Genomic DNA, 19,593 nt, shown 5'->3' with positions numbered 1-19,593 from the left:
AGGGTTGCCTTTGTGTTGCAGTTATAAGTATGAACATGTACCTGCATGTTAAGCAATTCTTCAATCTTATTCTGGATCTGTCCATACACATCATTAAACAGTTCTTCCTTTGATTTTGTTCCATTCAAGTGCACTTAAAGTAAGAAAGTAAAATGAGAGAGAGCTATAATTGAGTGTTTCTGTAAGCCTGCCAGATCCTAATTTAAAGAGCATGCACTTGACTGGTATCAGAGAAATATACTCCAGCCACCTGCTTCAACTCCTCTCATGCATTTAACCAGTATATATATCCCAGGTTTGAAGAGCACTCTCATAAAGCAATCTTTCCAAAGTGCTTTTGTAATTAAAGACTTACCTACATCAACTCCAAGGTCTTCCATTATCTTCCTGTGCTTTACATACATAGGCCAAACATGGCCATCAAACAGTCCAGGTGGATCTGGTACAGTGTAATTCCTTGAACTATAAATTGAGACATAGTTATTCAAGGGTAATCTAATTACAGTTCAGAGAAATGATACATAGTTCATTTTTACACACTAGCTTGAGCCTCTTCCCTCCAGTGTAGTTTCTGAGCTTATCTCAAGTCAGTATTTAGCATAACCTGCAAGCAAAAAATACCCAAAATAAAGCTGGAATTTGATCTGTGAGTCCAAAGTATTCAAGATTCAACAAGGATTCATAAGACAGACTGATCTCAACATGGACAAGTAACTTTCTCCTGAAGCTTTAGCAGAACTCTGGGTAAAATAGCTCTCTGCTTATTCTGAAACATAACTTTATCAAGTTTATCACATTACGTTTGCATTAAAACAGCGCGTGCATACAACAATACAGCCAAATATAAAACCCCGGGATAGTTCAAAACCTGGAAATCACATAATTGGAAAAACAGAAGTGGAGAAAGCCTATTGAGAGATCTGTGCAGAAACTGAGCATTAGTCTCATATACACAACAGTTTGGTAGAAAGCTTTTGGATTGGTTTGATGCAGGAAGCTACAGTCTTCTAACACAACAGCTACATTAGTGTTTATCCTCTTATCTAAAAGCTTTAATAAGAAACAAAGTCTTGAATGGAGTAAGATGTTATTGAGCTAGCAAGGGAACTTAGAAAGATAAACTTACCTTCTTCTCCTTTTACACTCCTCATATGGAATGGAAAGAAAGTACCGATGGTGGAATACATCAATGAGTGGCCTGAAAGAGATACATGTTTGGTTACAACTAGACTGTCTGATTAGTTGCAAGAAATGGAAAGGTAAAACTACATCTATTTCCTGTACCTAAAGCCATCTTCAGACTTGTGACACCTAAACGCACCAGCAGCCAACACCAGCTACTAGCTCTTGGTTTAGAACAGGTTGTCTTATTCCCTTGGAGGTTTGCCTGTCATGTAAAAGTCAAAATACATGAAGTCACATTTGTTTACCTGTAGGTGTAAAGTAGAAAGCCTTCAACAATAAGGATGTGGATTGTTTCATCTTCTCCTTCCTTATCCTGCAAGATCTGGGCATCCAGTGTGTTGTTGATGCCATGAGAACGCTCAAACTTGACTGGGTTTTTTATCCAAGCATTTATGGTACTCATCATAGCTTCCATATCTAGTGCACTAATCACTGAGACAAAACAGACAGCTATTGTTAGGCAGTAATTAAGTATAATCTAGTAATAGAGTCAGTGTAAGAAAGTCAAAATACTATACGTTTTTGAGTTACATTTTGGTAACACTGTAGCAAAGCCTTACCGTCATACTGTTTAAACCCATCTTCAACTTCTATTTCATCTTGGGGCTGAAACAGTGACAAGAAAAAAAAAAAATGTTTGGTCAGCACAGCTACTAGGAAGCTTGACGGCCATTTCAAAGCAAGACTCAAGATCCGAACCCTAAAGCTACAAAGAGGAATCTTAACCCTCCACCAGGTTTCTTTGCATGCAGATAAAAAGCAGCAGTAACGAGGCTAAGATAAAGCAGCCTGCTCCTCTATCTTCCCAACACAAGCACACCGTGTAGCACTCCAACGAAAGGGGAAGGCATGAGGACGCACTACATCGCAGGCTTATCCGCCAGCCGCCCAGCCGGCCCCGCCAAGCGTTGCGGAGAAGCCGCCGCCGACGGTACCGGGAACCCAGGGGAGCCGGGCAGAGAGGGCGGACACGCGCGGGGGTGACCCCTCGCCTTTCCCGGGCCTCGGGAGAGCGGCCGGGCCGGCGGGCGCCCGCCTCACCTTGAAGAAGTCATCCTGGTGCACCACGCTGCAGTTGGGCAGGGCCTGCATCAGCCTGCGGGTGAGGGTGGTCTTCCCGCCGTTGGTGACCCTGCGGCGAGACCGCCCAGCCCTCAGGAAGCGCCGCGCGCCACGTGCGCGCGCGGGACCCGCCGCCGCCGCCGCCTCCTCCCCCGCCCCCACCCGCGTCCTCCGCGCTCGCGCCACTGCGGCAGCGGCACGAGGAGGGCCGAGCCGGGGCGGGCAGCGCGCCCGGGCCGCGCCTCGGCCGGGCCCCGCACCCCTCCGCCCCGAGCCGCCCGCCCCGCAGCTCTCACCCGCCGATGCCGATGATGATGTTCATGGCGCGTGCAGCAGCCGCCCGGCCCGACTCCTACCGCCTGTTCCGGAGGGGGTGGGGGGGGTGGGGGGGTCGGGGACCCGGCGTCTCCGGTACCGGCCGCCTACGTGCCTGAGCCGGGACCCGGGGAAGGGAGGAAAAGAGGGGCTGGAGAAAGAGGAGAAGGTAGAAAGGGGAGAAACCCAACGTCAACTGCTGGGCAACGCCATGGTCGGAGGAGGAGGGAGGAGCAGCAGAGCTGGTCCGCGCCGCGCCGGAGCGCTCCGCAAAGGGAGGCCGGCAACCGCTGCATGGCGCTTCCCCTCACGCTCCTGCGCGCCCATTGGGCAGCCGCCGCTGCCGCCGTAGCCAATGGAGAGCGCGCGCCGCGGACGCCTCGCAGGTATTGGGCAGGGGGCGCTCACTCACGCCCGACAAGGTCATACCGCATGCCACTCGGCGGCGTTCATTGGCCGCGGCGCTGGGGGGCGGGTATCTGCGCCAATGGCAGGATCGTCGCGCGCCCGAAGGGGCGGGTCTGGTGGCGGCAGCGCTGTGCGGGTGCGCCGCGGCGGGGCTGGCGGGCTCTCCTCAGGGCCCGCGAGAGCGGGCGGTGCGGGAGCCTGCGGGCGGTGCGGGAGCCTGCGGACGCTCGGCCCTGCCGAGAGCGATCGCACCGGCGGGGGGGCTCGGAGCCGCTGGGCGCCTTCGCGGGGCGGGGGGAAGGGGCGCGCCCGGAGCAGGACGAGGCCGATCCCCGGCCCAGGGGAGGGCAGAGCAGGTGTGGGTTCTGCAGCCTCCTGCCCGGGGGCCGTCACAGCGGCTCCGGCGGCGGTCAGTGAGGCGTTGTTGGCCGTACGGAGCTGTTAACGCGCCCATCCGAAAGGCCTCGGGGTCTCAGCGCCCCCCTCCGGATACCGGCCCGGTTTCCAGCGGTGAGGAGCGGCTCCCCCGGAAGGGCCGCGGCGGAGCGGGGAGAGGCAGCGGGACGGGCCGTCCGGACGCCGGCTCCCCTCTGCCGTGACTCAGCCAGGCAGGGCCGCTCGGGGTGGGAAGAGCGGCAGGAGTCTGCCGGCCCCGTGGTTTGCTCCGTGGCACGGTGACCCCCTCCGTTTCCCAGGGTGAAACGCGCCAGCAGTTGTGCATCTTCGGCGTTCAAGGTCAAAATCTGTCCTTAGGCCATGAATTAGGGAGTGTTAATGGGCATGTGGAAATTTGACTGGGAATTTAGTGTGGAGGCTTTAATCTCCCGTGATCCCAGGTGTCAGGAGAAGGGCAGTTCCCGACTCCTGCGTCTGGAGGAGCACGCGTGTCCTTGGCCGTTGTGTTTGTCCTTTGGCTGCCAGTGCTTGGGCTCCTGCAGACCGCGGGAAACCGCAGGACTGGAAACGGCTGCTCCTGAGGAACTTTACCTCTTCGTGTTGAGACTTTTTCCCTTCTATGAAGAAATAAAACTTATGGTCACAGTCTTTTTTTTGTTTGTTTGTTTTTTGTTTAATCTGAGTTTATTCTTAGTAACGTTAAATTCTATAACTTACAAGCTAGTAACTCAGTTCAACGTGTTTACAATACCAGTGGTTGGTGTGTTGCCAACCGTTCAGCTTGTTTCTCATCTTTTTGTGATTTTTACTAATTTTCTTCTGGTAAGACTCCAGCCAAGTTTCAGTTGATTGCTCTCACAGTTATTTTTAACTTCCAAACAGAACACATGATTTTGTCTCCTGGTTTTTCTTCTTTTTGAGGGGGAATGGACAGTTAAAAATTTTTTTTTTTTTTAATTTTGTGACTAAGCTCGTTTCCACTTTGAAATGGAGAAGCTGCCTTAGAAGTTTTTTTTGTTGTTGTTGGTTTTGGTTTTGTTTTTTTTTTCATGTGTGTGTTTACTTAGCTTTTAAAAGGAGAAGTTTCAAATCTCAGAGACTACACCCAAATTCCTTAGATTAACAATACCAACACATCTAGATTAACAGAGCCCTAAGGTAAAACCCTATTCCCAGCTTTCTGTGAAGCTTCAGGATGGCAGAGGGTCAATATATAATCACATTACTTAACAGTGTTATTATGTAGTTTGAGGACTACATCTCAAACTAAATTTGTAATCTGTAGATATATTAGTAAAATCAGGATGTTATTTCCAAGCAGTTCAACTCACTCTACAGGAGGTTTTCAGCTGTTAGGCTCCATGGTTCTTCCAAAGTCTTGGTACTCTTGGTTTTTTTTGCTCTTTGCCTTTCACCAAGCAAGATGCACTCTTCAAGTTTTGTGTGCAAAACTACTTTTTAATCTGGAAACCAGTTTCCACTGTTTTGTACCGTACCTTGCTGTTCAAATATCTAAACATACAACTGTGTCAGTATTTTAACATGATGTAAATATCAAATGAGCAGAGTAAGGATAATGAACAAATTAGAAGTGCAGTGGTTTTTAGAAAGGCAATTAGACTGAAATAGGCTTCTCACATCAATTCAGGAGTGAGAGCACTGCAATTAAAATGACAATAACTGGACTCAGAAGTTATCACAATCTAACAACTCCCTGGGGCAGGGTGATGGTAGCCTGTCTGATGTGTAAGAATGTACTCTGCCTTTACACTCATTGTCTTTCACTGATAGCTCAGAGTCAAGGATTTGTCATCCTTAGACTTTGAGTCTAAAGGCCAGCTGTGAAGGACAAGTATGTTTAGTGGATGCTATTTGTCAAGATTACCATGCAGCTGTCTTGTCTATGGGAAGGGAGGATTCTTTTGTTTTGATTCAGGCAAACATTTTCCACTTCAAATAGAATTATATTTTGTAAGTAAAATACAACAGTATTTTGAATTCTTGTTAATACACAGCAATGGTAGAACAAATTTAATGCAATGCTCAGTAAAGTGTATCTAGACATTCATTAAGCTCTCAGGTGCTTTAAGACTACGGACTCCAGAATGGCTGTGCATCCTTCCCAGTGCATTCAACATCTGTGTCTGCGTGTGCTAGCCATTTCCCAGGCCCTTTGTCTCTCTCTCCTCGATGATACTGCTGCTGTGGTGAAAAATAGAGAGAAAGAACAACAGGATATTGTCCAATTCTGGTCTGTGTGCCAACAGTGACAAAATGTTTTCTCCCCAGTTTGGGGATTCTTGTCAGCTTCTGCTAGTCCTGGGCGAGCCTGAACACACTAAGATGTTTTTTAAATTCTTCCAGTTAGTGTGGAAACCTTGAGTCTCTGGGAGGAAGGTGGTGTCCCATGCCCTGGCGCAGACATTCCTGTCCTGGAGGATGATACTCTGGCTCATGCAGAGGAAAAGAAGAGTTCTGTTGTAGAACACAACAGGAAGGCGTCCAGCGCTGCTCAGAGCCAGGAGGACACCTGCAGAGCTGCCGCAGGGGTGGAAGTGAGCCACAGGCTGCATGGATAGTGCTGAGAAAACGGCACGGCTGCACGAATCTGACGCCAAACTAGGGCACTATTTTGGGTTTCCGTTCCGCTTTTCTGACACCTGTAGGCAAGCGTGAAGCACACAACAGACTTCTGCAGCACCTTACGGAGTGAAGGAACCGTCGCAGGGTATGGGATCGCAGTGAAGCATCGTTGCTTAGCAATCAGGATTAATTATAACCCAGGACTATGAACTGTAAATGCGCTAGAGTTGCCGAGACAGGAGCTGGCTGTGTGCCCGCGCTGGAGTGAGGACGTACCATCCCGCCGGGACTCCCTGGGAGCAGCAGGTAACACCTGGGCACACACGAAGCCCCACGGAGGTAGATGGCCGAATACTGGGGGGTACGGCGGGAGGAGAGTGGGCGTTCAACCGTTATTTTGGGGTGGGGATGTTTCTTTATCTAATTTGATGCTTGTCTCAGTCGGTCTGTTTTCAAAATAGATTATTAGTGTACAGTGACATACTTTATGATTTTCTTAAGAAAATCTTACCTTTGATACAGTCTCCTTCATGTGAAATAAACCCCCAAAATCTGCAACTAATGTAAAGTGTGGGAAAAAGCTTCAGCTTCTGCTTGTTCTTAAGGTTGTGTGGGCTACTTCCCGTCTTTGCTGCACCCAAACAGGGCATCAGTGGTGAAAAAGACCATTCTGAGAGGATGAAGTGAGGTGAAAAATGGTAATTGAGCCAGATAATGAGTTGTATTAAATGCACTCAGGATAAAATGGAATAGCATATGACATGTTTTGCAACAATGTATGATATAGGCCACTTAAAGCTGAGGCAAACATGACAAATGCTTTAAAAGATAAATGGCAGCAATTTAAAAAAATCTGCTTGAAGTGTGAGAAGTGAGGAAGTGTAAGAAAACCGCAAAGGTGAAAGAAATAGATGTGCTAATTACGTAATTGTGGGACTACATAAGAAATGCCTGTGAAGGGGGAAGCTCATGCTGTTTGTGAAGACTTCAGTTGTTGTTCAGAAAGGCTGAATGGATGAAGCTGTAACTTCTGTTAAGCTGTAAGCTTTAAAAAAAAAACAAAACCCTTCTTTATAAATTAATGTGTTATATTGTTTTAATGATCTGGGGTATGAAAAAGTTGGTATGAAAGGCTACTCTATAGCCCTGGGTTTGTTTTGAAGGAAGTTTGTTGTTTTTTTTTTTTAAAAAAGAAGTCAGTAACTGCTAAAAAGTTGGGGTTTTTTGCCATAGCTTCAGGGCACTTGAAGTCAGGGAGTTTCCTGGTTGTGTCTCCCGTTCAGGAGTGCTGTGTTAATAATTTTATACATTCTGGGGAGCTCTAAGCTCTGTCTGAGGAATGGTTTCTGTTGCTGATAGACAAAGCCTTTTTCTTTTTTTTTCTCCTCTTTTTAAGGGCTTTTTGGAGTTGTAGAATACTCTTTACTTTGTGCTTTTCTATGTCTGAGAAGTAACTCTATCAGATATAAGAAAGAAACTTTATTTTGCATGTGTCTGTAAGTGTTAAGCATTCAATTTGTTGTGCTTGAAAGCTTTTTTTTTTTTTTTTTTAAAATACTGAATAGTTCATAACCATCGGCTAGCTCTGCTTACAGCCAGATCACAGACTGTTAAACAAGACCCGGCTGAACTCCAGCATTGCTCTTACTGTGCTTCTGTACAGAAACCAGAACTTACATTACTGTCTGTCTAGGGGTAAATGTGCAGAGTTCTTAACCTGATTTCTGACACGAACATTCCGGTTTTAAATTGATGCTACTCTTCTGTCCAGGTACGCTTAAGAACTTTGCAGTCTTGTTTTAGTTTTCTGAAATAACTGTTGCTCAAAAACTGTTACAAGACTTTGGTATATTTTAGTGTAAACTTAAATAGTAATCTCTTTGCAGGTCTACTCATCAGATGCTTTCTGTGATCTTTACCAGTGAATCTGCACAAGCAATTCCTTCCTAAACTCTCTTTAGGAACTGCATTTTGGTCCTCATACTGCTTTAACTACCAGAGAAGTAATTACGCTTAACAAGACCGTACTACCTACTGGAAAATACAATGACTGAATTCCTGGTTTGTTTTAATTGGTGCAATGGTGAACAGCCCCAGCCGGTAGGTGCACATGCAAGTGCTATCCTTTATCAGATTTGAAATTTTCTCTTTCAGTTATGTGGGAAACACTTTGATTGTCATCTTATTTTGATTAGTTCAGGCTAAGTAATGTAAATGCTAAAACCAGACCTGTTAGAGTGTGTTTAAATTATGTGTGTTTTGATGGAAGCTTTGGCCATATGACTGTCTGCAGTACTCAGGCCCTGATTTTCCAACATTAAAGAAAGTTTTTGCCAAAACTCAGTTAGCAGTAATACAGTAATAAAAGTGACTTTTTTCCTGTCTTACTGCAAACAATCTGAAACTTCATCAGGGTTGGATGAAGTTTCTGCCAGTAGTCGTTAGGGGTCAGTACTGACTGTTTTTAACTCAGCTGCTTGTTTCTGTCTGAAAGCCGCTCATGCGTTCTGGATAGAGACCTAAGATACCCTCTTTCTTATAGAAGAGGCGTCGGAGACTGGACCGGAATATGATAGGAGAACCAATGAACTTTGTACACACTGCGCATGTTGGGGCAAGAGACATGACTACTGACTATTCATCAGTAAGTGTGCACATCTTGAATCTCCACTTGGTAACCTATAGAGCAGGTAGCTAATAAAATACTAGATAATTGTAAGAGAGAGAAAAATCTGACCCCTCCCCCCCCTTTTTTTTTTTTTAATCAATAGAATAGCATTAGAACAGAACTGTCCTTTGGTTTGTAAACATCAGGTACTGTAGAAGATGTATTCAGCAAGAATTGCTCATTTCCCCAGTATCTTTACATATGATGAGAACCTTTTGGATAAGGATTGTGTTAACACACTTGATATGATACCAGATCCAGATAACATGTCACCTGAAGTCAAAGCTATGCCAGGGTGAGGGATGTAAGAGCAAGTGGATTTTGGATAGCAAAACCAATCTCATGAACTAACTTAAAATAGTATTTAACAATCCTGGGTTTAGTTGTTATTTCTTCCTACTACTGTTGGGACCCAGCACTGCAAACATGTGGCTCATCTGCCTCATCAAATTGGTGCTTTTAATAATTGCTCTGGCAGCCAGACTTCTTGAGATGCATGATCTAATTTATTTTTTTTTCCTAGGCTGTATCAATTCAGGACCATATGAAGTCTAAAGGTGGCTACACAAATGGCACTTCTGCAACTGTTGAGACATAGGAAACTGAGAGAAGGCAGAAATCTGCTCTGTCTTTTGAGGACCCCCTGGACTGTGCTTTCATATTGTCAAAAAACCCTTGGAGTAGAGAGAGTATTTTAATTATAAATGGGTCAGTGCAAGCTTTCATGTTCTTAGCACAATAGCTTCTGAAGGAGTTATTATAAATTATCCTTAAAACCGTCTGTTGTGGTAGTGTTGTAGTAGCAACAGTAATTTGTCACTGTGGATGACTTCCTAGCTGTGTCCCAAAAACCTCACAAAATTGTCTTGCAGGATGGCATTAGAAGTCTGTATGGATTGTCTGGGCGTTTGGTCTTTCTCTCCCCTCAAGAAATGCAGAGGTTGATTTAATTGGAAGATATCATGTTTGCACTTCTTATGTGGGCTAAACTGAATTGCTAAGTAGGATCTTATAGCCTGTAATACAACTTTGGATCTAATTTTTTGATGGCTTACAACCTAATGCTTAAATCTACTGAGCTGTACTTTGGTATTTTTCAATGTCTTTTGATGGTGAAGGAACTCTAACATAACATAGTTAGCTGAGTCTGCAAAGCCCAGTGTAACTTCTGCCTTGCTGTGATAATGCTTTTGGAGCTAAAAATGGAAGTTTTGCAAACATACTCTAAAACGAGGCTTAGTAAAACAGCTGTTTCTCTCAGTTACTGGGCTGCCTCCCTTCCATACACGCAGTAGTGTGACTGACAGGTGTTACTACAACAGAGCCAATAATAAGTACCAGTTAACTTCAGGTGGTGTTACAGTATGCTCACAACCGTGTGTTAATTTTGCATGACTGCGATTGAATTTTAAACTAAACTTAAGATCACTCTCTCTGTTACCTATCTGTAATAGTGACTACAAAGGACTTCAAGGGGTGCTCACTTGTCTCTCTGGCTCCTTAATTGCAAGACTGTTTGTTTATTTAGATGAACTGATTTTTTTTTTTTTCTTGCATATGCTTTTAAATGATACGGTTTAATAAAAACTATAGTTTATGTGATACAGCCATGCAAAGGATAAAAACTTAAAGAATACTGTGAAAATTTGCAGGAGAACATTAAATGGAAAAAGTGTCTTGCAGAGTTCCAGCTCTTCGTAAATACAGGTATTTAGCCGTACTCAAACTACAGTTTATTACTTGCTTCTTATTTGTTGTTCTATTAAGTGATATGACAAAACTGCTGAAGTAGAGGTAGGTTTTTCTTTTCCCCAGTCACTGACAACTGTTCCTGAACTCAAAATTTTGAATGACTACCAGTGCAGAAACTTAAGAAATCTGCTTGCTGTCACGAGATTAACTAAATAAAAGTGTTTAAGTTACTGCCAAATCAGCACCAGATATGCTGCAAGTCAGTGGAGCACTCTCCTTCTTGCCCTAGGTATAAGATCAGTTACGAACTTTTTTCCATTAAAAAAAAATTCTTATTCTTGAATTAGAATACATGCCATATTTTAAAATCAGCATGAGTTAGCTGTACACTTAGCTTTTTAAGGTCTTTCGTGTTTCTGTCTTCTAACTTCAGATTTATTCCAACAGCCTAGTTAAGATACAGAGTTCAAAGGCGCTAAATACTGTGTACTGTTGAGGAAGGATAAAGTGGCCAAGTTGTTTTAAAGAATAATTTCTGAAGAATCTGCTATTACATTGAGTTTATGCATTCATTGGTCCATACTGGCCTAGAAAGAATAGTGGTAGGGCAACTGTGATGAAGTAAGTATGTCGTATTTTGTTAACACTTTAAGAAAACAAATTGAATGGAAGTTTGTATTTCCTAAAGAATCATTCAGTATGTTTAAGATAGTAATATATGCATAACTAGACATAGAAGTTGGTGGTCATGTCAGTTCTTCTTGCTAAAAATAAACCAACAGAGATAATTTTGTTATTAAACCCTTATTTATAGAAAAAAATCCTAGTTTTCATTATGTAAACCACTATCTGTTGTAAAATTAATTAGTTTCATCAACCTATATAGTATCATCTAGGACCATATTAAAGCTAATTAAATTGTCACATTACTCAAAGGAACTATTTTGCTATTGCATTAAAAATGCCATTACTTTTAAAATCTAAGCAAACATAAAAGTATATCTTAGGACTTAAGTATTTTTTTGCTGTATATTTAAATCTTTAGCTGTAATCTTTCATGTAACTCTGCGTAAACCTATCTCGGTTGTAATAAATCTGTTGAACTAGGCACTTGCGCTCTTCTCATATTGTGAAATTTTTTTTTTCCTCTCTGTGCACTGAAAACCCATTGATAAGGTGGATGGATCAGTGTGGCTCAAACCTTTATTGTACAAAATCAAATTTGTCCAGCAGAGAGCAGAATTTTACATAAAGTCCCTTCTGTCTTTTGCTCTATACAATCTGTTACTCCAGTGTGGGGTTTTTTTTTTAAATTGGCTGGAATAATATACACCAAATGAGACCAAAGGATCAAACTTTTAAATCTGTCTTACAGGCTGTGAAGACCTCCTGCCAACACAATGTGGCAATGAAAGACTACTGCTCTGACATAATGGCATTGTATGGTTTCTTTTTGTAGTTGTAAGTAAAATAACTCACAAGTGGAGCAGTATCAAGTCTTTCATACGTAGTCTAGCAGTGTCTCAGCATAAAAACAAAAAGGGGGCAGGGGGGATATGAAGGTTAGCTGTTATTTTAAATACTGTCCATCTTATCCTTTGATTTCACTGCTAGGTTTTATTGACTATCTAATAATGTTGCATAAACCTGTAGTCAGTACATAGAAAAGGTATTTGGCTTTTACACAACCTAATATGTCTTTTTAGCTCCTGTAGAGCAGCTTTATAACAATTATGTGATGTCATGCTATGTTCCAAATTAGCCTGTAATATGATAACTTGCAACCCAGACATGTAGTGCTGTTCCTTTATATGGTCTTGTCATACTGGACTATTGGGTGCTTCTGTAGCTTCCACTCTGTATAGACAAAAAATGTTTGAAAGATTAATAAATACCATGAATGTTACTGTGCCAGCAAGAATAAGCATAATTTGACAATGCTAAATTCCATGGAAGTACAGTTATGAAATTCATTAGATGTTGCTAAATATGGTAACACAGGAGAAAAAAAAAATCAAATCTGTCAGTGAAAGATGATCACATGGATGCTCTTGATTGTGTTTGGATTTATGTTGCTATCAGCACTGTGACACTGCCATAAAAACCCAACAGTTAAAGATAACGATCTTGTCTGCCTTTCGTAATTGCTGTGGAGAAACAGTGCTGTGTCACAGTGGTGTCAAAAAGATCTCTGGTGAGTGGGTGCCTGTAAGGCTTCCAGAAACTTTGTGGTTCTGTAAACTTGGTTAGTCGGGCCGTTGAAGAATCTCGGGCCGTCGTTTTAATGATACTGTGCTATTAAATCATTCAGAAACTTAGGCAGTCAGGGAATATGAAGTAGAAGCTAGATCTTCCTTACTAGTGTTTGTATTGTCTTTTCTCAGGAGAACAAACTTCAGTGGGACTTACTAAAAAAAGAGTACTTGCAGTAATCTGGTTTACTTAGTTATGCTTCTAGTTTATGGTTTATGAAGGTAGACTTCAAATTCTGAAATCTGTAAGACAGGTGAATCACACACTAAGGGTTAATGTTAAAGATATGGAGTCCTGAAACAAAAAATTTCTGGTTCATTAGATTGCAGTTTGGCTTCAGGGCAGAAAACAAAGACTGACCATAAATAGAATGTGTTTTTCTAAAAAGAAAGCTACGTGGAATAAATCTTTCTTATTTACTTTTAAAAAGTGGAGACTGACATATTTAACTCCTCACTGTTGTGCTACCACTCTTACTATGTACCTTTGTGTCTTAATACAGGGACTGGATCAACAGAGTTTAGACTCAGAGGAGCAGTTAATGCTTGAAATTCAAGATTTTAGATGTGTACCTCTGCAGCTGAAGGCTCTGTGTGCCTAAGGAGATGCTCTACGTTGTCAGTTTGAGCTCCTGCAGACATACTGCCCTTTCTTCATACACAGTAATTTGTCTGGCACACAAGGCCCAAGTTACATCAGTGGCTTTCCTGTTGATACTCATGTGGTTACAGTATATATGTAAAAACTTTCCTAGTCCTGTATAGAATAGGTCCTCTCTAGGACCCGGCCTGTTGGACAGCTGTTTCCTCAACAGAGCCTTAAGCTGTGAAGTTACTTAAACTTATTACCACACGGCCAGTTTTGTATTTTGCTACATGAAAGCATAAAGTCTCCTTCTTACTGCTGAACTCTTCATACTCCAGGGAAGGCGATCAGAGGGGCTAATGGGTTGAGCAGGAACTACAGAAAAACGAGATACGCAAGTGGGGCAGGTCTAGAAGCCATGGCGAGGCAATGTGGTACATGTTTGAGGAACAAGAAGGGGGCAGAACATGTGCATGTTAATGTTTGTTACCTACCTGCAGGACTGCTTTGTTGATATCGATTGGAAAATACTCATCATGTGTGCATAACTGGTATATGGAGGAAATTGGGCACTTAAATCCATGACTAAGCTGGAACTTTGGGACACAGGTTGCCAATGTGACTTTAATAGATGGTAGTATCCTCTTCCTGCAGTGGCTTACAAAGCTGTTTTCAGAAAGTATGGAGCCACTCAGAGAGCTAGATTTGGTTTCAGCAGTTGCAGGCTGATGGTGCGTATATGTTTGGAAGGTGAGATGGCACACTTCCCCATCCTCCCCAATCAATGTGAGGTTGTAGATGTTCTAAATGCTGCTCCCTGCTGCACTCAACACTAACTCCACCACAAAACAAATAAAACTTGGAGTTAATATCACATAGCAGTCGTAAAAGATATTTGCCTTCAGTCCATGATGCATCCAAAACTTCAGGGGAAATTAACTATCTGGTACTCAGCTGCCAGGTGTTGGGAGAGTATTGGATGCGTTGGAGCTGAAAAGTCCTGAAGAATTCCTTGTGTCTGAGGAGCTTTGAGTAATGTTCTCCTGGATTCTCCGCAGGGTGAGATGCCAGGAGATCCCCATGGCTACACCATATTTCCATTAAAACCTTTTATCCTGATGGTATGTAGAGAAAGGAAACACGAAAGAAAATAGTGAAAGCACTTTGAGTAAGCAGGGACATTACTAGTATGTGTTCTGATGCCAAAAAGTTCCCAACTTGAGGTGCTTGGTACTGAACCTAGGACTGCTGTCTTCACCTGGGAACTTAGAGATGAGCAAACTCGCATTATATTTAAAAACTGGTGCCCTTTCAGGGAGAGCAGGGTGTACAAGGGGCACCCATGGCATGGTATACTTCGGCCTTTGCATCGCCTAGACCCAGCCGTAATGGGCTTAGCAAGCGTTGTGGTATGGCTACTGAACACCTTGTGGTGTCACTTGTTCTGTACATCCTGTTTCTGTGCACCCCATGAGAGTGACCCAAATCCTAAGATGTTACACAAAAACGTAGTTCAAGTGGGAGGAAGTTCTCTTAACCTATTTTTATTCCCATTTAGAAGAGAGTAGTAATAGATGGACAAGAACAACAACTTTCAGGTGTCTGTTGAGACCTCCACGGTAAGTTACTCATGAAATCAAGGCCACAAAGCTGTACTAAAAATACTTCACTCTGAACCTTTTAAGTATTTTTTTTATTAAAACAATGTAAATGGGAATAATATTATCTTTATAACAAATTTTAAGTTTCTTCTGATATTTGCATATAAATCCAAGCAGAACAAAGTCGAGGTTATTATTATTAAGGACCCACCCTAATTCAAGTGTGAAAAAAAAAAAAAGCTGAATTATGTCTTTTACTGTTTTAATATATATGTATATATTTAGACCTTCATCTTAAGTACTGTGGAAGGAAATAATCCGTTCTTTTAAACTGAAATTAGTATGATTGTTCTGGCTTACTGGAAGTTAAAAAAATGAATTTAAAATCTACATTTAAACTACTGAGAGATAATTTGGTGTGCTTTTAAAGCTGACTTTGGCCTGTATAAATGGATGACTAAGTTCAGATTTCTCATCAAAGAGCTAGAAAAAGTGTTTGGTTACAGGATTTTTTTATATATATATATAACAATGTATTTGCACGTGTCTGATCTTGCTGGCGCTTAAGAAGACATTTTACGTAACTTACCTGAGCAAAGTCTAAAGGTGAATGGAGACTATACTGCTAACCAGTAATTGATCTCTTCACAGTGAGGTGTCCAAAATTAAGGATTTGTAGATCAGGTGAAACAATGGCACTTAGTCTAGGCAGAAATATATTTTAAAAAATTCATCTAACATATGTAAGTCTGAAAGTCCAGTCTCAACATGAGCTGAAGATGCACATTAATGGTGAAAGTAATACGCTTTTAAATGCGGTTACCCACGTCTACTCTCACAGTCTCTACCACCAGGAAATACTAAAATTTGACTCAATACCTTTGAGGGTGTGATACAAGCTTGAAAATATAATTCAAAGGTAAGGTTTACAGCTCTTCATTAATGCATGCTAATGTGACCTTGCTGTATAATGGCATATGAGGAAGGCTTTCAGTAGTTTCTTTCAACTACTTTAAACATCACCAATGAAAATGCATTTGAATTGACTGTTCTCTGCATAATATCCAGTGAACTAGGGTATCTCTTGCTTGCACAGATCGATATTTATTGGTGTTCAGGTAAGGCTGTTAGTACATGGGGAAAAGTTGCTAGACGTGTGTTTATATTAATAAATAATTCTTAAATGCAACTCTATGTTTGGGGTCACTTTCTTGCCAGGAGCTAGAGGTCCCATCGGGCTGTTGCACACGCGTGCATGTTCTTTGCCGTGTGTGTGTCTCACGGAGACAGCAGGTTTCCATAATGATGTTCCCCCTGTCACTCTCATCACGAGGTTTTAGTGTCACCTTACTGTCTTGTTCCAGGCTCCAGTCAAAAAGCTGTGAAAATACAAAGCACTGAAAGTGACAGTTTATAGGACAGGGTAACATTTTATTTGGTTAAGCCATTTCCTTTTCCTTGTCACCTGCTTTACTCTGCCCTATTATTCTACTGTCTTGAAAGATATTTACACTCAGTATTTGGGTCAGTGTTCTCTCTTAGTTCTTAGAAATTAATACATATTAAAAATTACTTCATCCTTTTGAAGCTTATGTATTGATTAATGAACTCAAAATCCTCTTTCTACTGATTTTTCTGTGACATAACTGTTTAGTGAGCAGTCTAGTCCCTTTTACAATCTTAGTCCTTTAAAAATTATGCAATGTGTTTTCTCTTGAATACCTAATGCTGACAGCCACCCTTCCAAATCTGCCTACCTAACAAGCCAACTATTTTCTGTTTGTGGTATTTTATGCAAAATTAACAGATTTAGTCAGTAATTCAAAGTTAGGCTAATGGAAGAGCAAATTTAATTGGATAAGGAGATACAGGGAAAGGAACAGAAAAAGGCAGATTGGTTGGAATAAGTTTACTCAAAAGCCAAGAGGCTGATAAATAAATAAAAAAAAAACCAACCCATAAATCAGCACTTAATGCAATGGGAGAGTCAGGAGAACAGCCTTAGAATGGAAGATGTTTTGGATGTTTTTCCTTGTGAGTCAAATAATTTGTGTTTAGAAGTGTGCATATGTGCTGGAAAACAGGCAGGAGGAAGGAAGGGATAATTTCATTATCCCTTTGACAAGGATTTCAATATACGTATAGTATTATTCAAGCAGTTTCTCTTCTGTGCTAATAGTTATTTAGCTCCAGTTTCCACTTTCTAACTAATGGGCTCAAAGCCTACGTTAAACATCTCTGTTCCTTAAGGCTTTAGGAATGCCGGAGTTGAGTTAAGGATTTTATTTTATGTCGATGTTTTAATTGGGAAATGGATTTTCATTGGGAAATGGATTTTTCTGAGAGTGTTGTAGCTCTTCTTTTCTCTGATGGAAATAATTATGGTGGATGCAATTCTTGGTATAGATTTTTAGTATCTTACACTGATTATGTGCAGAAGCTATATTGTTAATTCAAAATAAGGAATTTCAGGTTTAAAACTGGGGAGAAAAAAAAAAAGAAGGATCTTTTAGGCTTTTAAGTCATTCTTCAGGTTCTCAAGGTCTTCATAACATAGTTTTCTTCTACCTGGGACTGGAAATAACATGTATGAATAACATCTAGTTTTTCTCATAGTGCTGAAATTTGAGGCTAGATCATCTGTTTTTCATTTTGGTTACACATTAAAGCTAATGGTAAAAATTAGAACTTATTTAGTTGCCAGTAAAGATTACTTAAGTAAGTTTTTATTGATGTCCTGAATGTGAGCTGCCCGTGTCCTGAGCTAACATCAGGGCTCTTCAGTGCAGGTATTTCTAACCTGCACAGTCCCACTGGACTGCAGGGAATGTGTTTAATGTGAGAGATGTTAACACACAATAGCTTTGAACATTTATCAAGGCAGGTGAGACCAGACCAAACATACACTTTTTGGGAAAGCAATTTCCTTCCCCCTTCCCCCTTTTTTTTTTTTCTCCCAGCCTGCAGACAGAACAAAAATGGCTGTGCTTTCCAGGGGAACACAAGGAGAGGGATTAGTATTTAGTAGGGCAGGCCATGCTGTGGAGTCTGATCCTGTGAGCAGCTATGCACTTGCAATTCAAATTAAACACTTCTTCCGTGCCCAAAATACACTGTCATGTACATACCCTTAGCTCTTTACAGATCACAGAATTAATAGATTTATTGAAGTAATCTGTATTAATCTGTCATCCAGATCTTGTCAGATTCAGAAGAAGAGGTAGTAGTTGGTGTAAAGTGTCATGGTTACTCTGGCAACAGCACCAAAATAGAAACACACAGATGGACAGTGTAGTAGCTAGGTTTTTAAAATACCAATTCTGCATGGAATATGAATTGCTAGCTGTGTCATGGTGTGCTGTTATCTTTCACTGTTTAAGTACATTAAATTCTTAGACACACTTTTGCAGCCTAGCAAATCTACAAGATGCATAAGCCTGTTCTGTTGCTGATACAAAGATGAATTGCAGGTTGTTACTAGAGGAGAGGGGGAAACTTGCCTGTTACCAAAATATCTGCATCTAGCAAAACACCACTTATTTACAGGTATGTAATGCTATTAACATTTTTACAGCAACAGAACACCTTACTGAAAATTTGCCATAAAGAAGTGGGGAATGTTCCCTGTAGGTGTCTTACATGGCTTTGTCCTTAAATTCATGCAGAGGGCAGACCACACGTGTAGGAACATCGTTCCTCTGTAGCAATAACTCAACTCGAGCAAGGGGGTTAAGGCTTTGATTTACTAATGCTGGACTCTGTGAATGCAGCTCAGCTCTCATGGTCTTCCCTCTCCCTTTTCCCTCGCACCTCCACCACCTCATTCATGGCCACATCCCCTCCTTTCTCCAGTAATCTTTATCTTTGTGTCTTCTGCTTTCCCGCAGACGCTGCCTGTGAGGCAGGCCCCCGTCCTGCAGGAAGGGATGGTGTAACCAGTGCTTGAAAACCTCCAGCAAAAGATGTTGCACAACATCCTTAGCTGGTAAATCATGGAGCTGTTTCAGGTCTATCTCCTTCCTGCAAATCATTGCTGCTCTTAAATCTGATTAACCACAGCCCATTCGATGCTTTCAAAGCCTGGAAAACATCTCTGAAATGCTTTCTTTTCTTTTTCTTTTTTTTTTTTGAGGAAAAAAACCAATGCAACTCTCTCAACCTTTTGTTATAGGTTATGCTTTGTTGTTTGTTCTATTTGTTGCTCTCGGTTATGACATATCGCTACCCTCACCGTCCTTCTGTCCCGCGGCTTTGTGTGTGTGCCTGATGGCCCAGAAAGACGGAGTGAGGAGAAATACTCAGATTTGTCTCGGGAGACATGGGGCAAACCCAACCGTTTCCTTTTATTCGTAATGGGTGTGATGGGTTTCAGGAAGGGTTTCAGCGTTATGTACCCCACACCCGCACCTCTTGCAGCTGCTACGCAGGGAGCCCAACAACCCGGCAGCTGTTGACCATCAGAAAACCACAGCCAAAGAAGGCGAAAACAAACGTGAGGCGTGGAGGGGGGCGGTAAGGGTCAGCCCTGGCTGTCAGCACGAGCACGCGTGGGCCGTCCTAGTTCTCGTGGGAGGTCCGCTCCACAAACGCCCGGCCGGGGACACTCGACCGCCTCCCCGGCTCGGCCCGGCCGTGCGGGCCCGGCAGCAGGAGCCGCGACAGGGCGGCGGCAGCCTGTACGCGTCCCCCCGGCGCGGCCCCGCCGGCAGCGCCGCCCTGCGGCCGGGGGCCGAGCGTCCCCGCGGCGGAGGCGAAGGACAGGGCCGCAGCGTCTCCGTGGCCGTGCCGGGAGCAGGAGCGTCCGCCCCCGTGGGTCGCGGCGGCCGGAAGAGGAAGTGGCGCCGC

General features: G+C 42.6%; 2 protein-coding genes and 1 long non-coding RNA gene across 3 annotated transcripts; 2 read left to right on the top strand and 1 right to left on the bottom strand.

Annotated features, from left to right (window-relative positions):
• Nucleotides 1-360: 360 nt before the first annotated feature.
• LOC104482208 (nicotinamide riboside kinase 2) lies at nucleotides 361-2,851 on the bottom strand. The gene is given in 7 exon segments (XM_086757659.1): nucleotides 361-386; nucleotides 389-462; nucleotides 1,127-1,198; nucleotides 1,431-1,617; nucleotides 1,746-1,791; nucleotides 2,227-2,317; nucleotides 2,544-2,851. Coding segments are annotated over 7 exon segments (522 nt in total). The 5' UTR covers nucleotides 2,570-2,851.
• Nucleotides 2,852-3,307: 456 nt separating this feature from the next.
• On the top strand, nucleotides 3,308-4,014 carry LOC147599240 (uncharacterized). Its single transcript, XR_015259945.1, has 2 exons — nucleotides 3,308-3,705; nucleotides 3,807-4,014. It is a non-coding gene; the product is annotated as an uncharacterized LOC147599240 (long non-coding RNA).
• Nucleotides 4,015-5,729: 1,715 nt separating this feature from the next.
• On the top strand, nucleotides 5,730-11,430 carry LOC104484824 (CDC42 small effector protein 2-C-like). Its single transcript, XM_086757247.1, has 4 exons — nucleotides 5,730-6,255; nucleotides 7,836-8,049; nucleotides 8,492-8,593; nucleotides 9,141-11,430. Exons 2-4 carry the CDS (start codon nucleotides 7,996-7,998, stop codon nucleotides 9,213-9,215), a joined length of 231 nt encoding a protein of 76 aa, XP_086613373.1. The 5' UTR covers nucleotides 5,730-6,255; nucleotides 7,836-7,995; the 3' UTR covers nucleotides 9,216-11,430.
• The last annotated feature ends 8,163 nt before the right edge of the window (nucleotides 11,431-19,593 follow it).

The sequence above is a fragment of the Chlamydotis macqueenii genome, chromosome 12, assembly GCF_036417535.1.
Source record: "Chlamydotis macqueenii isolate bChlMac1 chromosome 12, bChlMac1.mat, whole genome shotgun sequence".
Taxonomy (NCBI): domain Eukaryota; kingdom Metazoa; phylum Chordata; class Aves; order Otidiformes; family Otididae; genus Chlamydotis; species Chlamydotis macqueenii.
Note: the sequence above shows the minus strand (reverse complement) of the source record. Positions and strands in the feature narration are given on the sequence as shown.